Raw genomic sequence first — 18,467 nt, 5'->3', positions numbered from 1 at the left:
GAAAAGCTCCTTCGTAACAACATTCAGGAATAGGTACGGAATTGAGAGGTTAGATTAATCTACATCTAATTCTAAAGCTTTAGTGAAAAAGGTGAAAGTCAGCTCTGAACAAATTGTAATTGCTTGGAACAGGGTTTAGCTTGCACATCTCTTAGGAAAAAAAAAGCATTAGTTCTTCTCTGACCATGAACAGTGGCATCCCTTCGTTTTATACTCATGTAAGTACCACAACTGTCAAGCACAAGTTTGTGTATCCTAGAGGGGAAGCTAAATTGCACCCAGTCGTGTGACAAGATGATTTAAATGGTTAACCTTTTAAGCAGTGCTTCTTGTTACAGATAACACATCTTTACACAGTTGAACCTGAGGGTTTTTTTGACATTTTTTTTAAATGTGTGAAATGTCTTGAATCAGATGATACACACTGAAGTGCAGCTCTGCCAAACTGTTATGAACTTTAGTTTTCTATCTCATTACATAAACTAATATGATTTATCAAAGGACATTTAGACTCTTAGATCCTTGTCTGTTCTATCTGAACGTTGCTTGAGCCAGATAAGCATAAAAATACAAAGCAAGAACATAAATAGGAAAATGTAAAATTACTTTTTTTTTTTTTTTTTAATTTGGAGAAGCTTTAGACTGACTTAGTAAAAAAGAATGTTAACTTCCCAATACATACTTTTTTTTTCTCTCCCATTCCTATTTAGTATTTTAGTGATGTCATAATGTGGTTATAGCTAAGAAAACATGCAAAAAGAAACTGGACTAAAACCAGAGGCTTATAACACAAACAATAGCAGCAACAATCCTCAGCTCTACAACAGCAATCTCACCATGCATTACCATAATTCCAGAGTTAGAAAACTGAACAATGGTACACTGTTAAAACGTGTTTGAAAAATTCATGAATCTTCTTTAAAACTCTCCGTCTCTCTAACGCACTGGGAATGGTGGCTGTCTGTCTGGGCTAACCTGGACTTACTGTAGAGCACAGATTCAAAGTTCTGCTGTTCACGTTGCATTTCTGCCTTGTCTCAACCTGCAGCATACATTCTGTCTTCCACTAGTCCAGGAGGGCTGCCTGGTGCTCTGCAGCACTCACTCAGGAGCCCAAGAATCACATCGAGTAAAACTAAGTGTTTGCATTCCTCCCTTTGCACAAAGCAAAGGCTTTTAGATTTGACTGTTACTTCATTACTACACCTGTTGTAAAGTCTGGAACTAATAGTTTTGATGCTAAGATAGGAGAGAGACGTGGAATATTTTCCATAGACATTTAATTAACAAGTGTTCAGACCAACAGCTAAAATGGAGAAACTTCACTTCAAAACATATGTGTAAGAACAGTAAAAACGAAATGGAACTACCAGAAGTCACTAACTTCTCCTGCTCTCTCTTCCTGGAGTTGGTTTGTAAAATGGAGATAAGGTCACTGTCTGGTTCTGCCTACTGACAGGAGGAGAGCCAAGTGTTGAGTGCCATCATCAGAAAGGTTTGCGATGGTTAAGGAGGAAACAAGCCCAGCCACGACATGATGACCTACATGAAATTCCAGGCTGCTTATTACGAGCAGTGGAATCCACATATCTCACAGTCAGACATCTGCTATTAGAGAACATCTCGTTCTTTTTTGTTAATTCAGTGAGGATTCTTAACAAATCCTTCCAAACCCCACTTAAGCGATGTGGTATCTTATCCTTACGGATCTTAGAAAATGCTGTTTCACAGAACAAAGGAGACATAATGTGCTGGTTCATGCTGTAACGAATATAACAGTGGGATTCCTTCTAAAACACATCTAAGAAAAATTTTCAACAACAGTGTTAACTTGCTAGCTGTTTATGTATGAAATTGGCAGGTAAAACCAGGGAATTTAGGCTTCTTTCCACCTCTGATTTCTGCTTGCATAACTTTCGTTTGTACACTGGTAGCCACCATATGGGTTCATAAATGCAACTAATGGTGACAGTAATGCATTTGCTGAAATAATGGTATTTGGTTAAGAGAGCAAAGGGAAGGAGAGTTCTCAAGGGATTTTTTACAGTGCTTATCTTGTAATACTTAATTACTCCAAGAAAGAAATGCAAAGATTTTGTGAAGTATTTGTCTACTTTCCTTTCTTTGCTCTTTCACCATTGTCCTCAGTGCACACTGCTCTTTGTGGAAAACACTGGATGAGCAATGCTGGCAGCTTTTGCACAGTGCCACCAGTAGCATAGAAAAGTGACAAATTGTGAGAAGCAAATTAGGACAGTACCTGCAATAGCTTGCAAGTGAGTGCAGGAAATGTATCCCACAATTCTTTGGTCCTGAGGTGTACTTCCCACTTGCACCTGAAAGGAAAGGAAGAGATAAAAGGTCATCCATGGAGCAGCTCATACAGCTCCACTCCAACTGCAGTGGTGCAGTGCTCATACATGCCACCGGCCTTTTTCTCTATTTTTTCCACCTAGTTTGCTTTGGGAACACACAAACCCCTCAGGGAACAATTGATCATCACAAACCCCTCAGGGAACACCTGATCATCACACTTGGCATTACTGAGGTCCCGTTTTGCATGTAACACACATACTCCTTCATCACTGCTTAAAAAAAAAAAAGCCACCATCACACACAGACACAGTTTTGTCAGTTTACTTGGACAGCTGAAAAAACAAGAAAACTAAGAACCATCTGATAATTGTATAACTGGAAAGCTGGCTTTGAAGCAAGTGAATTTAGAAGTCATTTGTACTTACCAATACCTTGGTAACTTTCAGTATTTGGCTCAGCTAGAAAAGCATGCAATAAACATCTTGCATTATTCTGTCCTCAAGTCTGTTTCATCCTCGTTTAGACAGGATGAATATTGATGGTGCTCCTAGTGCTGTTTCCATAGAGTTAACCTCCTTCACAGAGGCTGAAGGCAGAGGAAGATGAGGAAGTACATCAGCAATGGATTTACCTCTAGGCCAGAGGATTCTGTTAAACTCACAAGAAAGTAGCAAGATCTCAAGGAATGTGACAGTGACAAGAAAGTGACAGTGGCTGTCACTGAATACTGCAGGAGTTTGGCTGCAGAACTCTTCCTCCAGCAGGCTGCCTTGGTCTGAACCTGTCACAGTGTCAGAGGTGAATTAGAAGGAGGATCATTCCAATTTCTTACACTGTGTATATGGTTTCAAGAAAACACTGGGAAACATCTGTGTAAGTCTTCTGCTATTCAGGGCAGGCAGGTGTATGGATACTGCTTTCCAAACTTAGTAACTCAGAATCAGATTTTGACATCAGCATCAAAAACTGTCATAAAGTCTACTGGTTTGCAATTTTGCAATAACTCCTGCAGCAAAGAATTGTGCATGTGATACATCTTCCATTGTTACCTGACATAACCACACTGAAAACACTGCATGTAAAGTTTGTCTCAGAGCAAGAATGTGCTTCTTAAGATCCTCTCAGTGCATAACGCAGATGGAATTGTTTTCCAGAAAAGCATAAACGATTGAAGTCTAAAAGCTGAATGTGCAAATAGGAGTTCCAGTCATTTGAGAAAGTCAACTCAAATTGGCTGTAGAATTTCCTGTGCAGCCTTAATGGAGCGCTTGATAAGATCTTGTACTCTTAAACGAATTTATACGTAGCACCACACAGCCATTAATCAGAAATGAGGAATGCAGTGTCCCTGTACACCCGTATCTAAACTGAAACGGACTTGGGATCTGTAGCTCTCCAAGAACGACAAGAAATGGCCCAGGCTGACTGCAGCTACCTGCAGGTGAGTGGGCACAACACGCCCTGCCAGGGGACAGCACCGCTTGCTGTGCACGTGGTAGGAACAGAACGCACCTCTGAGGGAGTGGGAGAGGTGCTCTCATGAGCACTGTTCTAATTCAAGAACCAAACAAGAACAAAAAAAATGAGCAGACATCAGTGTAATTCATTAACAGAATTAGAATTTCTTTGGAAAGTGCCAGAATGGAAGTATATCCAAAGCCGCTCACCTTCCCATTTCCCCACCTTCTTTGACTTGTGGGTTTTATTTTAAGTGGCAGCCTTGATGTAAACAGCCAAGCAGAGTTATTTTGAGTATAATCATAATGGAGGAAAATATAAATATGACAACTACTAAGAGAGAGAAAATAAATATTCTTGCAGCCTCTTAGTCAGTCCCCAGCTACAGAAAAAACATTAATACCTTAAATATGGTTTGAAATAAAATAGCAATAAAAATCTGATTATTCAGTCTAGTTTGGTATTTCACAGATGAAAAAGGACAGTGAGGAAAACTACTTGACTTCCCAAATACTACAAGCCCTGTAATTTTGTGCAGAAACATTCCTTTGTGTGGCCAAGTGCTGTAGCTACATTTAGAATACTGCATTTTCAAGGCTATGTTATATTGTGGTGACTCTGCCCAACCACCTTCGTGGCAGCCCTGCAGGAAGAGAACACCCACTGCTCGCTTCAGCCTGCAACGTGGATCCTGGCAGAAAGGTTCCACTTCCACCAAGCCAGGTCAGCGCTTGACAAGTAAAACGTGCTTCTTCCTTCTTAGTGCAGAAGGCACTTCTAAATTCATATTTACATAGAAAATATGTGCAAGTGAATAAGCCAGAGTAGTTCATTCCTCATAAGCCTAAACATAGACTTCAGTTGGTCTACATTAGTAGATCAGCGTCAGTAACAAATTCACTGACTTTTTTTTAATAGGGAAGTATTCAGATACTGCATTTTTTGAAGTCTTAGATGTCTTGTGCACCACTTTGCTACTTATACAGAAATTTATTGTAAAATATTACCTAAATCTAAGTTCCCAGCTTTCTAAAATAGGTCAGCCATTACAAGAGGGAAAAGTCATATGTGCTATACTGTTAAACTCTCAGTTATCTTGAGGTTTAGTAGCATCTCCTGCATAATTTTTGAGTTGACAAAACCTTTTCAATATTATTACACTGAAATATGCAAAATTCTTAATTCTAATTCTTACTACATTTGCAAAGGCTTAGTAATCAAACTACTCAAACTTCTGGAAAAGTAAAAGCTCGAGGTGCATTCTGACCTCTATTACAACACTGAACATCTGTATTCTCTTCACTGCTGGTGCAGGAAGAAGCTCTCTGCAGATGAGGAGGAGCCATTTTTCCCTTAAAAAAGCCTACTAACTCTGCTGTGGTTGTATTTGTGCCTGGAAATCAAAATGCCAGTTTCCACTGTAACATATTTACATTAATTCCCTGCCCGTGAATTAAATAAGTAAGTGCAAAAACCGACAGCTCTAGATTTTTCTTGTTAGTCACAGGAGACTGACATCAAGCACTTCTCATTAAAAGATTCCTTAGCACTTTATGCCACAGAGCTTTAGTAGAATACACTGGAGGAACCATGCTGACACTGTCATGTACAGTGCAAAGTTGTGTAAATTCCTATTGCTGTGTACTGAAAGCTTCTCCAAGACAAAGTACCACTGTGTCCTCCAAGTGGATGGGGAGCAGGTAACAAATAGAGTTCGTGAAAGAAATCACGTTAGCAAGGCTGCACTGGAACGATTCTTGTTGACAAATTTCTCAAGTAGCAACAGTTGAAATTTTACAACTAGAGTGAATGAAATAAAAGAATGTTTACTTCCAGGTATTTGATGGTTTGCTAACACAGCAATGGCAGAGCTGAAGCTATTTGTTAAGCTGGTACTGAAATGCTCCCATTGTTTAGGTAGCATTTCCCTGTTCCTTTGTTTGCATATCTATTGAGACTCAGATAGGATTGAGCTGTTTTGCACTACTGGGACAGATGTGTGTAAATGTAAACTGTTCAAGACCATACTTGTTGTGTTTACAGCTTTGTATACTTCTTATACTGATATGATAAACATATACTGAATGATAAACATGAAATGTACAAGATTTTCCAGGTAGCTCAGTAATCCCCATGACAACAAGTAATGTTATTTCATTCACTCTAGTTCATTCTTTTATGCTTAAAAATTGAAGCTGTAGTATTCAGGAAAAAATCACACTCAATTAAAGATTCAAACAAGATTCTTAAACACTGTCCAGTAATGTGTAGACAAAAATAGTTTGTTAAGAGGGAAGCAACCTTTTGTGACATTTTGTAGAAGCTTCACATCACCTAGAGGTACATAGCCATTCTAAGACAAGTAGGCAATTTCTCAACTGCTGTGTGTACCCTTTAATACGAAGGGTTTACATACATACATGTTTAAAGAATAAGCCATTGCTTTTTCTGTCACGGGAAGGAAAACCAGGTGTGCAAACCAGAAAAGAACTAAGATTTTGGCAAACCGGAGAAAGAGCTGGAGAGCTCAGCAGCCCACAGTCAGCATGCAGCCAAAAAACCCAAAGGTAACTTCTCAGGGAGATGGGCTGTTACACAGAGCAGCTGTAGCTTTCACCATTACGATTCAATTACGTCTTGGTCTGTAGATGAATCACACCATTCATTTTATCTGAGAATTTGACAATTAAATTGCTACTTTTGTTACTAGAATAAATGTGAATTGTAGTACTGATTGCTTCTCTATCTTGTGAAGAAAGCATGTCTCCAAAGTGTACAGCTCTATGGCAAACGAGTCTGTGGTCATGACACGAACCAAGTAACGATGTTATTAGGAGTTAAAACTAGTCAGGCTGAAAGCACACCTGCATGTTCCATAGGAAAAAACCTCTCCTTTGAAGCAAACTCACGAGGAGCATCTTCTGTGCAGGGGCCAGAAGTTAGTTCATCAGAACACCACAGACAATAGGACCAGGGTACACAAACAGACTTTACAGCAGATGTGACAGTGACATGCTCCCACAGAAACACTACTCTTGCCATACTAGCCAATATTAGTAGCATTAAAAATACGTGAGAACTTTGACGAATTACTGCAGATAAAGCAACTGTGTGCACACAGGAGCAGTGTCTCTGCACGCTCCTGGTTCAGGCCTGGTTTGATGCTCTGAGACAGCCGGGTAGCAGCACACAGCTGTACCTCCCATTTCAGCTGCTAGGAGAACGTCCTAAGACCTCCTGTGCAAATACAGTGAGAAACTGTATTTGACTCAGAGGAAAGTCAGCACCAAGCTGGCATACTGACTCAAACTGCCCTAATTCCCCCTCCTGTTCAGAGATGTTGCCAAGGAAAACTTGCAGCTACTTATACTTCAAACATTCCTGTCCCACAGAGGTGATTTAGATTAGAGGTAACTTGCAGAAAAGATGTACTGTATTCCTGCACCTTGCCCTCTTTGTTGTAGTTATTTTTGGTGAGCAGAGCCATTGCAAAACCATGCATCCTGTATTAGCACATTGACAACTCGGCTTTTTGCCTTCAGGGATATGTAGTGACTTCTAAAGAAGATATATTAGTTAAATTATTAATATATGATTATCAACATATTTAAGCATATTAAAAACTTTTTAAAAGGTTTTACATGTTAGAGATGAGCACAAAATTCTGTTTGGTGCTTTGCAGTTCTTTCTACCCACAGTAGTACTTGATCATTTCATTCTGTTTTTTTGTAGCTGTTATGTGACAACAATTGCTGCTCTAGCAGCTGAGAGAATTAGCTATTTGGCAAAGCTTCATTAAGTTTATTTTTGAGGGAAAGTGGCTGTAAATTGGTGCCACGAATGAAGGGCTCTTTCTCTTCTCAAAGGGATAAAGGCTACAGCTCACTCTCTCCAACCTGCATTTCATCCTCCACAAAAGTTTTAGCACGTCCCTACTAATGAAGGAGAAAAAGGTCATGATTAATAGCTTAAATTATATCAAGGTGAAGTAAACATGGTAAAGTACCATGGGTAGAGTTACCTCTTCACTTTAAAAAAAGAAAACCATGAAAAACCTCTCAGCAAGTTTGTTGGACTCTGTCCAATTCTTACATTAACATTTTAAAGCAAAAACTGAACATGTGGAAGATGTTTAGGTTACCCTCCTAAGTTAAATGGGGTGGCTTTACAGTTAGCTAAACAAATTCATGAGCAGCACTAGACATTTCTTTTAACATCCAGGGGTAACTTGAACACGGGACAACTGATCAAGGAGAAGAAAATCTGAAATCTCCAGATGATCTCCTATTGGCCTCAGCAGCCATCCTGCTTTTCTGTGTAATCCTTAAGGTTATATAGGCTGTGCAGCTGCGTAGCATAAGTTAGCCCTTCATAACCATCCACAGCACAGGACAGCTGTTAAGAGAACGTAAAGAAAGCTTAAATGACCCAAGCAGAATTTACATGCATCAGTAAAATAAAAAAGAATCAGGGAAGGTAATTCAGGGAACCTCCTTTTATCATAAATTGCAGATGCTTGGGAAGTAGCAAGTGAATTCTGCTTGGAAGCAGTTGTGCAGTCAGAGCTCCTTTTACCGTCTGTTAAAACCATATCACCTCTTTTGAGAACAAGGCTAGGTTTGCACATGAAGCAAAGGTTGCTAGGTTTCCTTTAAAACAAAGAATAATAACATGTTCTGTGCACAGTTACTGTAATTCCTGCGAACAGCAGTAATTTTCAGAGAATTTGAAAACTAAATCTGCTAATAAGCTTGGGAATTAATATTAATTAAGCACAAGTTCTTTCAGAAATTGTGCAAAACCCACAAGACTTACAATTTTTCCCTTTTGATTCCAACAGTCTATTATTCAAACTACCCACATAAGACTGTGCTTCTGCTTTGTTATAATACTGTGCCTTAAGTCAGAATTCTTATTTCTGCTCAAACCAGCGCTCTTGACAGATGCCAAAGAAGCCAACAGCCTCCTCCCAAATTACAGTATGCAGAACAGCCATCTATTCCATATTCTTCCACATCTCCCAGTCTCAGTAGGAACAAAACCACTCCAAAACCTCTTCTCATTTAATAACCATCTTGAAAACCTCCCTCTTGTTGACCTCTGTGACCCAACTATGCATGCACATATCTTGCACAGTTTAGATGTGCGTTAGTTACAGCAATTACAATTTAAGGCTAGGGAAGAGGAGAGATTTGTCTGGAGAAGTTTGATTAGATGGGTACATCTGGAAAAACCTGGACAGACTCTCCAATCCAGGTGCTCAACAGGTGAGGTGAATTTTCTGCTTTTATTACACTAGAGCCCCAAACTTGCACAGCGTCCCTGAAAGCAAGATCACTAAGGATATTGCTGCATACTGCCAGTACTGTCTCAAGATGAATGTTAAGACCTTGAAACCTTCTAGTAATTTACAAACTGGTGCTCTCATAACACATTTAAACTTGATTTGACTGCAATGTCATAATCCAATTTCTGCAAGGGATGGGTATTTTTAAACTCCCTTTAAATTCATCAGAGATACTGAGAATTAAAATTATGTAGTGTCAAACCAACAGCTGCAGAAAACCGAGTCTGCTGCAACACGCTATATATAGTTTCATGCAACCTCGTTTAGAATCCCCAGCCCAGGACAGCATCTGTGTCACTCACACGTCTTTCCCCTAGTTGGAGAAGTGAGAGCTGTAAGACCTACAGAGCGCAAGGGTTCTTTTCTTAGGCTTTGTAAATTAACGCAAAGTGCAGCACTAGAACACAGAGTCACAGTGGAGTCTCCCACGAGTCCTGCCTGTCAAGGTATGGAAATGGATTGGCTGATTTATGTATTTGCTGACTTCTCCTCTGAGCCTTCAGCAGCAAGTATGAATAGTGGTTCAACACTTCAGACACAAAATTGTCACTTGGGTGCAAGTTATGTTTCCACCTTATTGTACACTATTTTTTTTCTCTGACTGTGTTCCTTCTATGTCCCACTGAAAACCTCTTATACTGGACATAGAAACACTGCCAGAATTTGAGGAGATCAAAGTGTTGGATATAAATTAGTCTGCCACTAATCCAGAAAACAGGCTTTACACAATAGTTGCTCACAACCGTGTCATCCTGCTGCCTTCATCTGGCCTGGAGAACATCAGCCTATCCAGATGGACAAAAACAGCCTGTGATCTCTGTCAGGAACGTGCTAGCAACAGCACCTTTTGTGGCAGGTGTCTTTCGGAAGAGAACAGACCAAGACTAGTGGGATTCCTTTGCACAGGTCTTCAGATATCTCTTAGGTAGCATGAAGTCATTAGCCTGTAATTTGCTTCCTTGTCTGTTTGGTTTGTTGCTGTTGTGACGCCCCAGTTGTTAAAACCAGATTCAGATCACCTGAACTTCCTGGGCCGTAGCTTCTCCTTCTGTTTAGCAGATAGTGACCTGTCTTTATTGTGCACTTAGGGACATATGAATGAAAGCAGTACATAGGAGCCAATCATTATTGTAGCTACTAATAATAACCCTTGAGCTGGATAAGTCTCTCAGGTAAAATAATTCTGTGTGACTAAGCAAATCTTTCAAATCCTTCCAAATCTCAACCTGAACTTTACAATCCAGATGATAAAGGCAGAGAAGAAAAGATGGGGGCAATGGATAATTTCCTATTCACTGGAAACAGAACCTGTTCCAAAAGGAACAAATGTACAAGACACAGCCCCCTGACAGCAGGTATCTGCTACGTGACACAACTCTGCCAGAACAGCGTTGCCTTTCCATTCAAAATAATTCCATTTGCATTAAAAGTTTGATTCTGAGACCTTTTATTTATCTCAACAGTTAGATCTGTAGCAAGGAGAAAAACAGTACTCACTAAATGATAATCAACCATTCCCTCCTCTGAACATTCCTCTGAATTTAGTTGTTAGGTCTTCTCTGGGGTTCTGAAAGATTTCAATAAAGGTTTCACCCTCCCAGTAAGTGGAAACAAGGTGATTTTATCTGTATTTTCAGAATGTTCAAGTCTCCCCTCATTTCCTTTTCACACTTCTTTAAGCAGCATAGAAAGCCGTTGGTCCTTGACTCAGAGATGGCAGCTATGCAAGAACAAGCTTCTAAAGTGTACTACAGAAACAGTACTCAAGTAACACATTTCCTACTCCAGAAATAGGAGCACTGTGCTTTCCACCAGGATTATAAGCTTAAAGAATTTGCACGGGTCAGAGACAATTAACACCATGCCACTACTGAGTGCGAGGCACTTGGGATGATGGTGTATTTTTGCAAGGCTGTATTGCTATCCTCGAAACCACACCAAGATAAACTCTAATGTAGATTAGATTACAGCACGTGTGTAGAAGGTAATGCACGAGCTGTCCTTGGCCAGTAAAAGAAGTATCTAAAAGCAGTGACAAAAGCTGTCTGTTTGGAACAGCAAAGTACTGGCCAGAAGGACCCCGTGCTTCTCCACCCTCACTGTATGATGGCGGTTTGCTTGCTGGTGTCCCACTGTAAGACCTGCAAAATTCTGAAGTGAAGGAATCGATTCTCAGTGACTTCAAAAACAAGCCAGGCTTTTTGCTTACTGTAGCTTTTGTCTCAGGACTCCACATGCATGCAGTCAGATTAAGCTCTACATCAAGAACAACCTTCAAACCAATTTTGTTTCAAAGCTAAAATAGATCATTCTTACTTTCTTTTCTTTTTTGGTCAAAGAAGGAACTGACTGCTCATACAGCGCACAATTCAGAAAAAGCCACTTCATATCAGGACACATTCAGCTCACAATTAAAAGTATTTTATGTATAAGATGCAGTAACTCAGAATGACACAGACCCAAGGTAAAACAGTCTCTTAGTTGGGACAGAATTTTGTGATATTTAAGAGATAGTAGTCATCATTGAATCTTCATATTAATTGGTCCCTATTCCCTGCTTAACTGTAACATTATTTAACAACTTGAATCCCTAATTAAGTTCATCATCCCAGTGGAATTTTTAAAAGAGGCTTAATTCTCTGCAAAAGAAACGGAGACATTGCTGTGTGCCTAGCAGGGCAACAAATCATTGACTCAGCAACAGGCAGCTGAAGGCAGATTGTTTTTAATCTCTTAATCCGTAATATGCGCATATGCTGAAGGATAGTCTTTCTTACCCTGGTGTACAGCACAACACACGTGTTTTTTGCACACAACACTTCATGATGAAAGAATAAACTTCATCTGGTTATAAAAAGAGTACAGTACAGATCATTTAGACCCAACGTTTTGGAAAACCTGTATTCAGATACAAACAGGCTTTTGTTTATGCCACGTACTATTATCAAAGAATACAAGAGCCAATACTTGCTTTTTTATGTGACTCACATAACACGTAATGCATGGCCTAGCATCTGACAGTAATGCCCGCTGTGCTGTGCTTGTGTAATGACATTTAGAACAAGTGCATTTTGTTGATGAGGTTTTTGCAAAAAGAAACTGAAATTCCACAAAAATTACTTCAAATTTTGGTACTTAAAATTATACTCTGGTCTTACCTCCCCCATTATTCCATGCACGTCCAACACTTCAACATTTTATCTAGGCCACAAAACTTACAAATCAGTTACATCAGGTAATCTAGACCTGAAAATTGCTTTCTTCAAACAGAAACGACTGAGAGAAAATAGCATAACTCGTCACATGTGTGGAGTCAATAAAAAAAAAAAAAGCTCTTACCTTGAGAAACAAGGCTCCCTTGGAAGCCAAGGAGTCCGTTCCTCTTCCATTGGGATAACAGTGATAGGCAGCATCCATAACAGGATAGCGGCTGGCAAAAAGCAGACCACTGTTCACAAACTTAAAGCTACAGCAGGCATGGCAACCGTAGACCCCAACATCATAGACAATGTATTCAAAATAGTGATGAAGCTGCTCTTTCAATTTCTCTGCAGCTCTTTTGTCAAACACTTCCTGCAAACACAGAAAGTCCAAGTTGGCAGGGAAGAAAGCAGAGATCTCATGATCAAAGGTCTCATCCATATGTTTCTTTTTCCGTACTGAAGTCTTCTTCATGATCGAAGCTTTGTAGAGGAGCTTGTTGTTAACAGTGCTTTGGTCCACTGTCCCATCTCCAACACGAACCTTAACTAGTGACTCTCTTGAGGCAGAGTAGCTGTCTAAACTGCCAGAATCTCCATCCTTCTGTTTGTGGTTAGGCGTTTTTGAGATCTCCGTGTCGCCTTCCAGCGAGTGTTCTGCTGTGCCGCTAGCATTAGCCTGGCCATTGACAATGTCTGTTTCTATGTCTGACATGTGGCCGTTGTCCTCTCCATTTATGCGGACAATGCAAGTATTTTCCTCTCCTTCATTTGGCTCTCCAGATCCAGCTTTTTCATCCCTACCATCCTCACTGTTGTTGGAGCCAGAATTGTCTCCTTTGTACTCCATTGATGTTGTCCTTTTCATGCCGGCGTTAACAGTGCGGTTAGTGCTATCTCCACCCTGGGGGGACACCAGGCTGCTGAAACTCGCTGCACTTATGGATGTGTTGGTAGGAGAATCTATATATATCTTGATCTGTGGTCTGCTTGCCCCATTTCGGATCCTCCGGCCAATCTCTTTAGCCCTAGCCTGTGTGTTGAAAACATTATTAAATCTCGCCAGAGAATCTGGCAGCAGGCAAACATTGGCACTGCCAAAGCAAAAGCTTTTCCCATTCCCTGCAGCCTTCCACTCACTGAGCAGCGCAGCTTCGTTGGCATGGCTCTTGTCTTTTAGTCTGGAGTAGATATATGGCCTTCTGGCCGACTGGAGAGGGGACCATAACAAGAAGCCTATCAGAGCAAAAGGAAGAGAGGCCACCAGCAGCGCCAGGTAGATGGGAGTGGTGATAATGATGCAGAGTGCATGGAAATAGCATGGATCGTCTGCTCTTTGACGTTTTTCATAGGTAGTTGGAACGAAAGAGGCCACAAGCCTATCTGCAAACCAGTAACATGGGAAAATTAGGCCCCAGGAAAAGGAATGCAGAACTGACAGAAAGCTGTTGGGAAATGGGGAAGTATATAAAACCATTGCAACTTAGTTACGACAACAATTCAGGGCCTACTACATGGTGTCACTGTGTCAAGCATCCATAGCAACACTGGGAGAGGTTTGGGGAACAAAAGGTCCAGTCAGAAGTTTGTTTTTTCCGGTAAGAGTCAATAACAAAACCGTAAGAGCACCATTTCACTGTGTTGGAGTAGAAAGAAAAGAAGGCCACGGTTTCTGTTTGGCTTTTTGGCATCTGTATTTGTCAAAGCATGTCATTGTTCACTGCACGCTGCCATAACGAAATGCTCCAGAGACAAAAAGAAAATCTGTAAGAACAAGAGACATAATACATATGTAACAGTTACTAAAAGTTTAAAGCAAATTTTCTCATACTGGTATCCCTTACAGTCTAAATTATTTCCCTTTTTTATTTAATTTAGAATTTCCAGCAGTCAGTTACAGACCATGGATGTAGAGCAACTCCAACCACGAGAGACTGGTATTTCTGTAAATGATGAGAGATGCTCTGAAAGTAATGCTTCCTGTTTTATTATATTGGCCCAGGATGCCAGAGGCAGATATTGGTGCTTCAGTAGAAGTTGAACCCTCCCACCAGTACTCTTTTACACTTTGCCGCCATGAGACAGATGGCACAGAGGGGCAGTAGGATAAAGTGGCGTCTGATGTAAAAACGCACACGAAGTAACAGTGAGGAGCTGAATTCCTCAGTGCAGAAAAAATGACACCACTGACATTTCATTGATGCTCGCTGAGCATTCCTGGGAGCGAACGGTGGATGTGAGCACAGCAAGGCAGCGGGTGGTGCGTTTCAGCAGGGGCAACAGCAACAGCGGCCTCCTCTGATGGTGCACACTTTTAGGCTCTTGTTCATTGCTGGCAAAAATGAACAGCTACTGGCAGTAACTATTTTGTAAAGTCGTGTCTCGTGGTTGAGACTCTGCTCTATCACACAGTGTTACTGTGCTCATTGTATCTGTCGTGGTTTCCATGGAAATAAATAGGAGGCATTACTTTTGGAGTGACCTATGTATTTCAGTACATAGGAAAAATGTAACCTATGCATTTCAGTACACTGATCACGCACAGGACTCATGCTGTCATAGAGGACATAGATTTCTACTCCAAATCTAAGCCTTAAATTGAAATATATACTTTGGAGTGTCTTTCATCCACTCACGTTAATATTCATTTATTGATATCAGCTGCCTTCAAATCCTTACCAGCAGTGTGGAGCAGCTGTCTCTGGGCAGCTCGTGTTTCATCACTGAAGTTAAGCTTACATAAATTGCCAGAGTTCTTGGGGAAAAAATGCATTCAAGAGCAAAAGCTACAACTACTGTGAAATGGTTTGCTTTGCTGCACTTCACAACAAAATGGTTTGACTGAATTGTAACACTTCATACAATTGAGTATGGTTTAAAATGTTTAGCATTCAGCGTAGTAAAAGCAGTCAAACTATTTGCTTTAATACCTAGGTATTGTACTCTCACTGTATGCTTAGAACTACAGTTCAGCGTTACAGTTACTCCACAAAAAATGGAACAGGGTTGCCTGTAGACTTCTTACATATTCTGCATATCCGCTATTTGGTGCATGCTTAAGCAAAACTTAAACTATCATAATTCATGGCATTGTTTTTAAATTCCAGTTTCCACCTTTGAATAAAACAACACCGACTGCATATATAAAACTAAAACAACAAAACCAAACCAAAAACAAAACACCAAGCAGTTTCACTTATTTCCTCTGAAGATAGAGATTATCTTTCAGGCACTATCATACCAGGTGCAATTTTGCGATATTCACAAATGCCATCACTAACCAAAGACACTGAAATGTTGGGGGCCTTGTAAAGGAAGCTCAGCAGTATAACAGTACATATAAGCTGCATATGGAAGTCACCGAAATAACCTTAACGATTGTAGGAGGGGTTTTGATAACGTGAAATTTAAATGTTTCTTTACTAAGCACGTAACCATGTGAATCGAACTTCATGAACCTTGACAGCGCCACCACCACTTAGCAGTGTCACTCTCCTCAAACAGAGCTGTGACAGTATGCAATAAGGGCAGCGAGAAAAGGAAAGAATGGAAACACGAAATCAAAGCACCTCCATCACTTATCAAACACTCTGCAGAAGCACAAAAGAAAGTGAGGAAGTTAAGAAAGGCACTTTTATAATGAACTGTTCTCTTCGACAGCAGTGACCAGTGAAGGCAGAATTCCCATTTATCAAGAATAAAACTTAGCATGCACCGAATGAAAACCATGCACCGAATAAAAAAGTAGGAGAATGAATACTGAACCGTGCTTTAAAACTCTTCTTCAGTTTTGACATCTTGGAGTGATAAAAATTCCAAGAAAATGTTTATTAGCATAAGTTCAATTAAAATCTGGGGCTTTCAGAGAGCCAGATTCAGGAAAATGGTTTGATGCGTACTTTAAATTCTTTGCAGGGCACATGGAGACAGATGGACATTTCTATTTCTAGCCAGTGGCAAATAAATCAGTGATAGAACAAAGAGGATACAGTGTGACAAAGCAGTGCTGCCTCAGTATCTGAATAAAAACGCAATTCCTCTGCTTTCTGTCACCTTTTAGATTTCCGCTCCTTCAAACCAAGCCCTCGCAACCATTTGTGTTCCTGGCAGCACGTTTTTCTTGTGCTACATATGCGGTACCAGACTGCCTACCAGTGTGCTGTACGGGTCAGCAGGGATAGATAATGTGTTCAGATACGCAGCTTAGCTAACTCTCTTTTTACCACACACATTTTTGTTCAGTGATGATAAGAAAATCCTTCCTCCAGCCCTGCTGAAAAGGAATTTAGACTGATCACCGCCTGAGCACATCAGATTTGCAGCCATTCATTTTTGGTAGGCACAATGGATAAGAAAGGATTTTAATAAAGAAATAGCTGAAGATGAGTTGATTTTGCAGAAATTTCTTCTGTGAAAGGCAGCCCTGGGAAAAGCAGTAAGCGTTAATCTGAACAATACAGTTAGGTGGTGGCAGGGGCTCGTAACACAGACTGAAGGCAGGAATCAGCTCACAGCCGATAGCACATCCTGCTAACAACAGGCTTGTTTACTAGGATACATGGCCCTGTGTGTTTTGCCCTGATGTTTTATCCAGATGGAAATTGCAGAAGTTGGATTAAAGAAGATTTTTCTTCTTAATGATTAGCTTAGCATAATTTTCACAATCTTATACACATTTTGAGTTGAAATAAAAAAGTGACTAATCAAATGCCAAGTAACAAATGCTTGGCATTTACTACTTAGCAAAGGCATTTTAGAGTGTTGATAATAAGGAGAAGCCTAGCGGATTCATTTTTCTTTATGACTCTTCAGTAGGACTCCTCAAAAGAGATTCTGGCATCTACAAATCACATGTTAAAAATAACTTCACCCCTGTGCAATTATGTAATTACTATTACACAAGAAAAACTGTAAGAGACTGTAAAGAAGTTATTCTCTTGTACTGCTTAGAAAGCTTTCTAAAATCCCCAATGACTTACATAATCACTGCACACACAAGAAGGTTTTCTTCTCCACAGCAGTCCCAAGAATACAGAGAACACTGCTGGCTGGGGTACGTGAAGAGAGGATGGACTGCCAACCTCACATTCCAACTTGCAAACAGATGACCTTTATGGTCAGAAGCACAGTTGGGTTGCAGACTGTAATGTCAACTTGACCTTTGCTGTTTTAAAATCACATGCCAGGGGAAAAAAGCAGAACTACAACAGATTCATAACGATCTGCCTAATGACATCTCCTGTAGATAAATATTTTCTGAAGGACACAGTGGCAGGGTGTTACAGCTCCTAGGGGAACATGACATCAAGTGACACTTTGTAGAGCAGTCAACACCTGTGTGGTGATGTGATGCAGGAAAAATCAAGCCAAGGTACCGCATGCAGGTTCTGTTATGGACTGCAGCATCAATAAATTGCACCATCAACAGTTGTCCAGAAAACCATAGAACCATCAGCCAGAATGGCCTCAGAAGAACAGTTATTCATGAACGTACTAAATCTAACTACGGACACACTATGTATCAGTTAAAAAAAGGAAGAAAATTAATGTAAGTAGAAATGCTTTCAATTGACAGGATTACACAGCAAGTGCCATAAAGCAAATTGATTAAAACTGAAATCTGTTTTAAAAAAACATTTAGCAAGAATGTCATTTCTTGTCAGCACTAAGGATTAAATGCTGGTTCAAGGCTGCATGGCGACTCTTACCCCTCCTGTGCCTTACACAAGGATGGCACTTTTGGAAATCATAGCAGATCTGCCGGGCAGTTCTTGTCCAGGTGCTGGCCCAGCTGTAGTGCAGAGGCAGCAGGGATGCACGCCATCCGCTTTATGCTATGAATCCTAATTGCATTCTCCCAACAAATGGTACAGCACCACAAAAACTCTGGCACCAGAGCACATTTTAAAACCGATATTTGGAGAAAAAGGAGGAGGGAATGGTGATGGGAGGGAATGAGGAATGGAGGAGAGGATGTCCTTTAGTTAATTCTTCAATATTGCAGATAAAGACATTGGCACATCAGGACCCTGATTGAAAAGCAGTCTTGTTGGAAGTAAAATGGTATTCTGATTAATAAATCTTACAGATGAAGGAAATTGCCGAGTTTGCCACAGCTCTGTCGCAGACTCGATGGCACAGATGAA

The 18,467-nt window shown here is 40.4% G+C and overlaps 1 protein-coding gene across 5 annotated transcripts in view; it reads right to left on the bottom strand.

The window, feature by feature from the left end:
* SMPD3 (sphingomyelin phosphodiesterase 3) overlaps positions 1-18,467 on the bottom strand; it is a 113,092-nt gene that overhangs the window by 23,550 nt on the left and 71,075 nt on the right. For 4 of the 5 annotated variants that reach the window (XM_052686623.1, XM_052686626.1, XM_052686627.1 and 1 more), the window contains exons 2-3: positions 12,461-14,085; positions 2,261-2,336 (exon numbers count right to left, since the gene is read on the bottom strand). In XM_052686623.1, coding sequence (XP_052542583.1) covers positions 2,261-2,336; positions 12,461-13,798 — 1,414 coding nt within the window. In that variant the 5' untranslated portion in view covers positions 13,799-14,085. Of the gene's footprint in view, positions 1-2,260; positions 2,337-12,460; positions 14,086-17,300; positions 17,465-18,467 lie in introns of those variants that run through there. The other variant, XM_052686624.1, reaches the window with a different exon arrangement.

Source organism: Tympanuchus pallidicinctus, unplaced genomic scaffold (genome assembly GCF_026119805.1).
Source record: "Tympanuchus pallidicinctus isolate F22 unplaced genomic scaffold, pur_lepc_1.0 scaffold22, whole genome shotgun sequence".
Taxonomy (NCBI): Eukaryota; Metazoa; Chordata; class Aves; order Galliformes; family Phasianidae; genus Tympanuchus; species Tympanuchus pallidicinctus.
This window is presented reverse-complemented; position numbering and strand designations above follow the sequence as displayed.